The sequence below is a fragment of the Zootoca vivipara genome, chromosome 1, assembly GCF_963506605.1.
Source record: "Zootoca vivipara chromosome 1, rZooViv1.1, whole genome shotgun sequence".
Taxonomy (NCBI): Eukaryota; Metazoa; Chordata; class Lepidosauria; order Squamata; family Lacertidae; genus Zootoca; species Zootoca vivipara.
The window spans coordinates 82225966-82236778 of record NC_083276.1 but is presented as its reverse complement, the minus strand read 5'-3'; the positions used below and the strand labels follow the sequence as shown (position 1 = coordinate 82236778).

At 44.2% G+C, this 10813-nt stretch overlaps 1 protein-coding gene across 1 annotated transcript; it reads right to left on the bottom strand.

The window, feature by feature from the left end:
* Positions 1-5320: 5320 nt before the first annotated feature.
* On the bottom strand, positions 5321-10680 carry LOC132591147 (olfactory receptor 5G9-like). The gene is made up of 2 exons (XM_060277488.1): positions 10075-10680; positions 5321-6253 (listed from the first exon to the last, which is right to left on the bottom strand). Exons 1-2 carry the CDS (start codon positions 10678-10680, stop codon positions 5321-5323), a joined length of 1539 nt encoding a protein of 512 aa, XP_060133471.1.
* Between the last annotated feature and the right edge of the window lie 133 nt (positions 10681-10813).

Here is a 10813-nt window from a genome sequence, read left to right as displayed (position 1 = left end):
AAAGAGAAACAAATGAGAATGAGTGAGGAATGGGACAATTCTTAATAGTTTGCTATAAGAAATAAGGGAATCAGTCTTTTCAACTATATGTATTTTCTTACAAATAAATAAAAGACAGAGAGATTTTAACCCCCAGAAGATGTCAGGACTATGAGATTTCATGCAAACAATGCAAACAAAATGGCAGCCAACTCTGGACGATTATTGAATCCCAAGAGCTCAAACACTTTCCCTCTTCTGCTGTTCCTGTCGGCCATCTTTCCCCCCCTAATGGAATCAAAGAGAAACAAAATAGGAAAACTGCTTAGTAGTTTTCTATCTGAAATGAGGTGAGCAATCTTCACAGTTATATGGGTTTTTTTAAAAGAAAGAGGTTTTAATCCCTGGAACAGTGATGGCAAACCTATGACACGCATGTCACCACTGACACCCATAGCCATTTTTGGTGACACACGGCCGCATGCCGAGACCTCACTTCTGGCCGGCGGCAGAATGCTGCAGGCGATGCATCTCCAGGGGCCTTGTGGACTTCCGGCGAGGCAAGATGGTGGTTGGCACGGAGCCACAGAGCTCCTGAAAGTGACCAGGGCTGCAGGAGCTGCCGGACAGGCTCCCAAGCCACCGAAACCGCCACTGCCACCGCCCGGACACGGGGGGCCACCAGTGCAGCAATTGGGGAGCTGCCGGACCCTACCCCCACCCCACGAACCTGATGGACAGCCTCGAGGCACTCCAGAGGCCAGAGGAAAAAGCAAGCCCCGGCCCCGCTGCCGCTGCCCCCACAGAAAGGAGGGAGTAAAAAAGGGGAAACAAGGTAAAGGAACAGGGGTCCACTCGCTCCATTGGCATCCCCGTTGCCCCCACCTCAAGGGAGAGGAGGGGGCCCTTGGAGGAGGGAGAAGGACCCAGACCCCGACCTCACTGCCGCCACCATCACCACCTCGCCGCCATCCCAGGAAGAGAGAAGATACACCCAAGTAAGCTGAAACCCATTCCCTGTTGCCCTGCCGCCGTGCAAGCATAGCCGAGTGAGGGGAGAGGTGGGCTGAAGAGGGCCATGAGGAGGCACTGGCCCAACCCGAGCCCACCTCCCCAGCGGAAAACCCGTTGGAGGAAGGCCTGAGCCCAGAGTCCCACTGGGAAAGACCTCTAGGTTTGGCCTTATTTTTTCCCTTTTTAATATTATTTTTTATTTTTTTTAAAAAAACTTTAATAATTTTTTTCCTCCCCTTTTCCCCCCTTTTTAAGGGGAAACAATTATACATTTTTGTTATTTAAACTATAAATATCATGAAATTATGGTGCTTTTTTTTCTCGAAGCGACACACCACCCAAGTTATGCTCGGTTTTTTTTGCAAATTTTGACACACCAAGCTCAAAAGGTTGCCCATCACTGCCCTAGAAGATGGCAGTATTGTCATTAAAGGATGGTCATTGGTGAAGAACAGGACTTATTGTAGGTGGGTTGTGTTGAATTTCCATCTCTCCGGCTTCAGAAATAAAACAGTCACTACATTTCCTGACATGATGTTGCAATAAATAGCCTTACGCAACATAAAAGCATGTAACTTTAGGAAGGACAGAGTTGGACTTAGCCACAACCACACCCTAACCCACATGTAGCCAACTTGGCTGATTACTGGTCAGCCTGCTTCTGAAAAAAAGGTTGCTCTAGCAGCTTCTACCCTGCCATCAGGAAATTAACTGAGATATCATTATTTTCTTTCGCCAGTGGAAGTTTCTACTGATGCAACTGTTCCTACTTAGGTTCAAGAGTGGACTCTGTATTTCTGCAAGGAAATTCTCTAAAATGCATCTTACACAGTTCGATAAGGAAACATACCCTTACCTTGAATTGCTACAGAAAAAAATGGAAGACCTGAAGTTGCTGCATTGATAGAAAAAGTTAAGCATGTATAATATGACATAGTCAATAAAGCTCAACATCATCCAATAAGAAATGGTTGGCTTCCAGTGTAATAATTTGCATTGGGTCTAGTTATATACAGTGGTGCCATGAGACCTAGATGCCAACAACAACTGTTTCCCCGTCTGGTAAACAACCCCCTTAAGGGCTAATTAGGATTAGGTAAGAAGAGGAAAACTCTCAAGGACTTGCACCTGGTAAAAAATATCAGGCCTGTCAAAATGGAGCAAGGCATTCAACTGAGGTGCCTGAGTACCTCCATACATGGCTATAGATACCACGGCGTTTTTAGCTTTCTGAATGAATGGTGCTTTTTCCCATGGCACCTATCCTTCTATGACGCCTGTTACTCATCTACTGTTACTCCCAGAATGCTATCTGTCTTATTACAGTGGAACCTTGGGTTGCAGATGCAATGCATGATTGAGGCAAGTCCGCAACCCACAGCGTTCGTATTCTGAAGTACCGCGTCTGTGCAGGCATGATTTAGCGCTTTTGCGCATGCACGAGCGGTGAATCCTGGAAGTATCCCGTTCTGGTACTTCCGGGTTTCCAGCGGTCCGCAACCCGAAAACATGTAACCTGAAGCATCTGTAACAGGAGGTATGACTGTATCTGAGAACAGAACCATCTCCTTCCCTTGGGGCACAGCCCATTTCTTTTCTGCCCTCTCTATTATTATCGTCTCTCACATCTTCATCCTTAGAGTGAACCCTTGGAGCCTTCTTCTGTCTAGGTCTTTGAGCAAGACCAATAAGTGTCTGTGTTCTACACTGTAGTTCTCCTCATGATCAGTCCTCTGACCTGCAGCCTGAGGAACAAAGACATTTCAAAAGCTTTCAGAAAACTCATGAACAAGGAAGTGAATTCCATCTTAAACTGAGATCCAGTGTTACTACTGATTTTCTTTTTGTGAGCTCAGTTATTAAAATGAGACTAATTCTCCCGTTTTCCGAATCATTTCCTTTCACTTATAAATGATAAGGAAACACCCACAGAGTGTTTGTGTGACATTCAGTGAGCAATTTGGTGCAAATTAAAACCCACTAAAGTGTTGTCTACTTTATAAAAACTAGAGTACAATTTACCATTTAAATCTACATGGTAGCAGGCAATTTTAAAATTGTGTCGTTGCAAGTAAATAAAATAAGAAAGTAAAATCTATTTATCTTTTTTCAGTTGCATTACTAAGATTGTGTAAAACTCCCTCACAGGGAAGAAGGAAGAATGGCCTATCACAGAAGGCAGTTGATTCAGCAGCTATTGCCACTACCTATTCAATCAATAGCCATTCTTCACTCCCCATTCCCAGGGGCCTATCTGAATATAAGCCTCACATTCCTATTCCAGTGGCTAGTGCTGTAGCTAGGAGGAACGAACCAAGAATATCAATCTAGAGCAGGCATCCCCAAACTGCGGCCCTCCAGATGTTTTGGCCTACAAGTCCCATGATCCCTAGCTAACAGGACCAGTGGTCGGGGAAGATGGGAATTGTAGTCGAAACATCTGGAGCGCCGAAGTCTGGGGGTGCCTGATCTAGAGCCTGTTAACAAAGGGAACCTACTTCATGAGCTAGGGAGAGCTTCAACTGATGAAGTATCTCGGCCCCACCCAGGTGACAAAAGTCAAAGCGAGTTAAGCAGATGTTCTAGTTCAGCAGCACAGCTTTCTTGTGCCCTACCATTGCAACCCACAGCTTTTCTATTGTACTCTTCATCATATTTTCATGAATTGTTTATGTACTGCCATGCATAATTTGGGGGGGGGGGGAATTAGATGAAGACACATTCGCCCCAGCATTCTGTCTCTGGCTTAGAAGTGCCAACTTCCAAGGGAGAATGCGGGCATAACATCAGGTCACTGGGACAGTGGCAGAGCTTCATGCTCCGGCATCGGGGGCGGGGACAGGGCTGGCACCCATTCTGGGGGTGGGGCATGCCTCCCGGAGGGCAGGGCGCATGTTCCAGGGCTGGGGCACACCTCCCGCCGTGGCAGGCCTTCTGGGCGCATGGTGTGCCTCCCCGAGCAGCATGACACGCATTCCAGGGGTGGGGCATGCATTTTGGGGTGGGGCGGGCACCCGCGATTGCACCCCTTGGTGCCCGCAGCACAGGGCAGCCCACCTCCACCACCCATATCTTCCTACGCCCCTGCATTGGGAGGAATCAGGAGGCGAAGCTGAACATGGCAGCAGCACATCTTCAATGGCCAGTGATTCCTCCTCCCCTTGCCACAACTGCCTGGGAGCTGCTTCCCTGCTCCTTCTCCTCCACAGCAGTAGAAGGAAAAGGTGCCAACCAATGATATCATGTCCCACTTGGCTCTGCACTTGGCACCCGCTTTGAACATTGGGGTCCTGGCCCCCTTCCTGAAAATATTGGGGGGGGGAGGGCTCAGCCTCTAGGAGATGCCCTCCCACATGAGCCAGCCAGCTGCTTCTGTTTACAAGGAATGATAGTGTTGCCCATCTTCCTGTTTCATGTCCTTGATGCATACTGTTTCTGAACAAAGAGATTTGATTTAACTATCCTATCTAAAAGTAATTGAGGTTTCTATCCTCTATTCATGGCCTGATAAAATTACTCTCCATGATTTTATACTGTACAATGTTAGGAGAATAACACCACATTACTTTACACGATTGTTCCACGATACCAGAGAGAATGCATGTGAAGGACTGTGAACATCTAGTCATTTATTTCCATTTATTTAAAATCAGTATATACTGCTTTTCAATGACAAACGTACTTAATGGAATTTATGCTGTCAAACTGGACAACAAATTAACACATCCTAAAGCGTATTCTATTCCCTTACTCAAAGAGGATGTTCCTTGAGTCTTGTAGGCTCCACTGGATAGAAGTTTTGGGATGTTTAATCAGACCAGATGGCATATTGGAAGGAAGCCCAGGCAATGTTTCTGGAAAGGAGCCCAGCCTCTGACCCACTGTAATCCTTCCTTCCCTTTCCCTTTTGCTTCCAGGTTTCAGTCAAACTTCATCCAGCTGCCAGATACATAACTGCAATCATGCAGCAGTCAATATTTATATAAAGCTTACTGTACAAATAGTTAATATTGTTAGCGAATATACTTCTCCACAATGGACACGGGTGGCGCTGTGGGTTAAACCACAGAGCCTAGGGTGGCGGTTTGAATCAGCTCCTGCCTACCTAGCAGTTCGAAAGCACGTCAAAATGCAAGTAGATAAATAGGTACCGTTCTGGCGGGAAGGTAAACGGCGCTTCTGTGCGCAGCTGTGGTTCGCCAGAAGTGGCTTAGTCATGGTGGCCACATGACTGGAAGCTGTACGCCGGCTCCCTCGGCCAAAAACGCAAGATGAGCGCCGCAACCTCAGAGTCGGTCACGACTGGACCTAATGGTCAGGGGTCCCTTTACCTTTTATACTTCCCCACTACCCGTCTCAAAGCACTCTTCACCTCCTTGTTCCTCAAGCTGTAGATGAGAGGGTTTAGCATGGGTATTACCACCGCATACAACAAAGAGGCCACTTTCTTTCCTTCGGTTGATGAACTGGGTTGGAGATACATAAAGAAGAAACTTCCATACAGGATGATGACAGCCATCAGGTGAGAGGAGCAGGTGGAGAAGGCTTTGTGCCGACCCTCAGCTGAACGGATTCTCAAAATAGTGACAGCAATATAAGAGTAAGAGATAAGGACTGTCAAATGAGTGATCACCAGGTTAAAGCCCACAAAGGCAAACATCACATACAAATTTACACTTGTATCAGAACAGGAAAGTTGAAAAACTGGGGGACCTTCACAATAAAAATGATCGATGACATTAGGGCCACAGAATGATAAACGAGTCATACAACCTGTGTGTATCATAGCATTCAGTGATGCGGCAATGTATGAGCCAGCCACCAGACAAACACAAACCTTCTGAGACATGATGATTGTGTAGGTGAGTGGGTTGCAGATGGCCATGTACCGATCGTATGCCATAGCTGCCAGGAGATAACACTCAGTGGTGGCAAAAGTTGCATAGAAATAGAATTGAAGTAGACACGCAGGATACGTAATCACTTTCCTTTCCCTTAAGAGGTCGATCAGCAGCCTGGGACTGATGGTGGTTGAATAGCAAATGTCTAAGAAGGACAAATTGCTAAGGAAGAAATACATGGGGGTGTGAAGGCAAGCATTAACCCTAATTAACAAAAGCATCCCGAGATTCCCCACAATTGTTATGGCATAATTCACAAGAAACAATGCAAACATGGTGGCAGCCAGCTCTGGACGATCAGTAAATCCCATGAACACAAACTCCCTCACTCTACTGCTGTTCCTGTCAGCCATTTTCTTCTACCTGACAAAATCAAAGAGAAACAAATGAGGATGAGTGAGGAATGGGACCATTCTTGATACAGTAGTTTGCTACCAGAAATAAGGTAATATGTCTTTTCAACTATATGTTTTTTCTTACAAATAAAGGGATGATGTCTATGAGACTATGAGATTTAATGGATTGCCATTGGTGGTGAACAGAACAGAATTATAGGGTGGTATTGAATTTCCATCTCTCCAGCTTCGGAGTTCAAAGCACTGCCACTATATTACTTAACAGAGTGTTGTAATACACAACATTAAAAGGTGGCTGATGAAGGGAGTGCAGAGGTTTCCTCAGAAACACCTGTATCTGTGGACAGCTTGCTGGTTTACCAACCCTGAGACATTATTATGCACAGCAAACTAAACCTGTCTATAAGGTATGGTGACCATAGGTGCAGAACTTATTCCTATAAAATCAGTTTCTGTTTGAAATGATAGCACTTTATTTTTGTGAATAGTCAAGTCCAAGCATTTGCATGCACATTCATGTGCACACACTGAAATGTCTTTGCTGACACTTTCCAAATATGCAGGTCTGAGCATGATGTTTTCCTACAATGTGTTTCTGTTTTGTAAATAGGTGTATGTATTTATAGGGGGGAAATGCTGATTATTTTGGTTATAGTGTCCAGACGGAAAATACTGTATTACCATTATTAATTGCCAGTTGTAAGTTAAGAGTGAGCTTTCTGCCCTTTCTCAAGAAGGGGAATAAAATATCAGCTTCCTTTTAGCATGCTGTGAGTATGTGTATGTTGCATTTATTTTAACCTTTGGGACTTACTCTGTGAGAACTCTTAGATGGAGAGCCCTCTACTTAGCCCATATGTAAAGCCCTGATTAGCCCTTTGGATCCCAGAACCTACAGACCTTAAGATAGCTGCCCCATGCTACCTTCAAACTGCACTCCATTCTTTGTCCTTCCATCAGACTGGACCAGCCCCACTCATCATGAAGATAGCCCAGCCAACCACCCCAACTTCAACCCCAAACCCCACTGGCTCCTTTATCAAGAAATGGCCCCAGTCTTCTTCCACGCTCTCTTTTTCCCTGACTTCCATTCAAGCTTTGAAGCCATTGGGAGGAGACTGAAAGTTTGGAGACTCTTAGCCCCAGACCCACCTTACCCAACTGCAGCCCATATTGGCTGATTACTAGTTAAGCTACTCGTGTACAACTTGCCAGTCTAGCATCTTCTACTCAACAATGAAGTTACCTGTCATATCAGATACTTATTACTTCTGTCATCCAGTGGAAGTGCCTACTGGGGAATCTGCTGTACCTTGGGTTCAAGAGTTTTCCTCCAAGGTCCTCTAAAATGCACCTTACACTGTTTTATATCCAAGCATACTGTTAGCTCAAATAGCTGCACACATAGTGAAACATCTGCAGTTGTTGCATAGATGGAATTAGTTCCACAGTTACAGCATGGCATAGTGCATAGAGCTCTACATCATCCAATAAGAAATGGTCTCTTGTGTACTTCTGGTGCCTTATATCTCTGAGATCTGTCTGCTGACATCTCAAGAGACCACCAAGTAGGCTATAAACAATTACATGGGTGGCAAAAACTGCACAGTTTCCTATGATAAACATGTTTTCCTTAAAACAGAAGTAACAACCTAGTCCCAGAGGATTGATCCATATTTAGCAGAAGTTTATTCAGCTAAATATCTGCTCACACTTCTTATCTACATGCAACAATCTAGCATTCCCTTTGGTTGGTTACACTATCAGATCATAAATATGATTGTTGTTGAGAAGAAGAAGAAGAAGAAGAAGAAGAAGAAGAAGAAGAAGAAGAAGAAGAAGAAGAAGAAGAAGAAGAAGAAGAAGAAGAAGAGGAGGAGGAGTAGTAGTAGTAGTTTGGATTTGATATCCCGCTTTATCGCTACCCTAAGGAGTCTCAAAGCGGCTAACACTCTCCTTTCCCTTCCTCCTTATACGTATAATGCACATTGTGTTTCCACCCCTTCTGGATGCCATTATGATAGAGGGGGGGGTGAGAATTTATTTACCCTCTAGCCTGTAGTCTTTTACAGACTCTGTCCCACAGCTTCCAGCCTCTAAAGAAGTTGTGGAATTGTTTGCACAACATGTGATGCCATGGTGTGTCTTTGGAGAGAGAGACGGTCACCCTTGGATCTGGACCACTGGACCAATGTGGTTCCCCATCCCTTTCTTAAAGTACAACATTTGGAGATGTTGTATAAACAGCAGGTGTTTGGGGAGCAGGTGCCTTAGATAAACATAGCTTTTGTAAAACACAATATTTATTCCCAGAAGGCACTTTTGACCTCCTGGTTCTTCTGGCCTATAAAAGTGAAGCAAGTTCTTCAACTGAGGCAACTTACTAGCTCCACGCGTGCAAGGAACACTCAGGAGTTTGCAGCTTTCTGAATGTGTGATGCTTCGTACATGCAGGCATATACAAATGCTCACCTGAGGCATAGGAGGCCAAAGCCACTGATTTCTTGTGACAATTTTTTGGATGCCACCATGTTATCCTAAAACTGTGTCAGAATAAAAACAGCTAGATTACTGTTTTATCATGTTAATTGCTATTATGGGGGTGTTTCCAACTATCCTATACTCAGAGTAGATCCACTGAAACGTATGGCCCTAAGTTAGTCATGTCCATTCATTTCAATGGGTTTGCTTTGAGTCGGCCTGACATGGGATACAGCCCCTGGTTTTTATGTCATTTACTTAGTTATATTTTCGTGGTTTCTGTGTATTGCCCTTGGTTCCTTGGCATTGAAGGGTGGGTCATAAACACAACAGCTATTATGATGTTTTTCTATTGTTATGAGTTGAGGGGATGCGTTGCGTTGTATGCCTGACTCAGCTTCTAATTCCTGGATAGATTCAATTTCTGGAATAGCCAGGTTAGCTTCCTGTAGAGGTAATTGCCCACTAGGTATGAGCTGTTAAGGTAACAAAGGAAGTGGTTTTGTGCCAGACAGAAAATGGGTGGGTGTGTGAGTTAGAAGGTAGAAGCTGGCAGGCAGCAGGCTGGGCAGTACTATGAGCATTTATTTAGAATATGTACCGTATAAGTTGCTTTTCCATTGCAAAAGTACTCAAAGTAACTTACACAGTAAAATTGAACAAATATTTTAAACATCTTAAAGCATTATTCTCTACTATATTCTGTCCCCTTTCTCAACTAGGATGTTCCTTTCCTTGAGTCTTGTAGGCCTCTCTGGGTAGATGCTTTTGACTCGTTCATGGGAGTTGCTATATTTGAAATTAATCCTGGAAATGTCTCCACCAGGCCCAGTGCAATCTTCTTTCTTTCTTTCTTTCTTTCTTTCTTTCTTTCTTTCTTTCTTTCTTTCTTTCTTTCTTTCTTTCTTTCTTTCTTTCTTTCTTTCTTTTGTGCTTCAATCAAACATCAGGCCAGATACACAGCTCCAACCTTCTAGCAGGTTTATATAAAACAGGGAGTTTTATACAAATATTAAGAGTTAAATTGTAAAATATTTCTCTATCACCCGTCTCAAAGCACACTTTATTTCCTTATTCCTCAAGGTGTAGATGAGAGGATTTAGCATGGGTATGACCACCGCATACAACAAAGAGGCCACTTTGCCTCCATTTGTTGAAGTATTAGGTTGGAGATACATAAAGATCAAGCTGCCATAAAGGATGATGACAGCCAGCAGGTGAGAGGAGCAGGTGGAGAAGGCTTTGTGCCGGCCCTCAGCTGAGCGGATTCTCAAAATAGTGACAACAATATAAGAGTAAGAGATAAGGACTGTCAAATGGGTGCTTACCAGGTTAAAGCTGACAACTACAAACATCACAAAGATATTGAGGCTGGTATCAGAACAGGAAAGTTGAAAGATTGGAGGACCATCACAGTAAAAATGATCAATGACATTAGGACCACAGAATGATAAACGAGTCATACAACCTGTGTGTATCATAGCATTCAGTGATCCAGCAATGTATGAACCAGCCACCAGAAGAGCACAAACCTTCTGAGACATGGTGATTGTGTAGGTGAGTGGGTTGCAGATGGCCATGTACCGGTCATATGCCATAGCAGCCAGGAGGAAACACTCAGTGGTGGCAAAAGTTGCATAGAAATAGAATTGAACTAGACATTCGGTAAAATAAATGACTTTCCTTTCCCTTAAGAGGTCGATCAGCAGCCTGGGACTGATGGTAGTTGAGTAGCAAATGTCCAAGAAGGACAAATTGCTAAGGAAGAAATACATGGGAGTGTGAAGTCGAGCATCAAACCTGATTAACATAAGAATCCCAAGATTCCCTACAATAGTGATGAGATAGTTCACTAGAAACAATGCAAACAAGGGGGCAGCCAACTCTGGACGGTGAGTGAATCCCATGAGGACAAACTCCTTCACTCTACTGCTGTTCCTGTCGGCCATCTTTCCCCCCCTGATGGAATCAAAGAGAAACAAGATGGAGATGGGTGAGGAATAGGTAGATTCTTAACAGCTTGCCAAAAGAAACCATAGAAATGTGGTAATCAGTCATTTTAAAAAACAATAGAGAGATTTT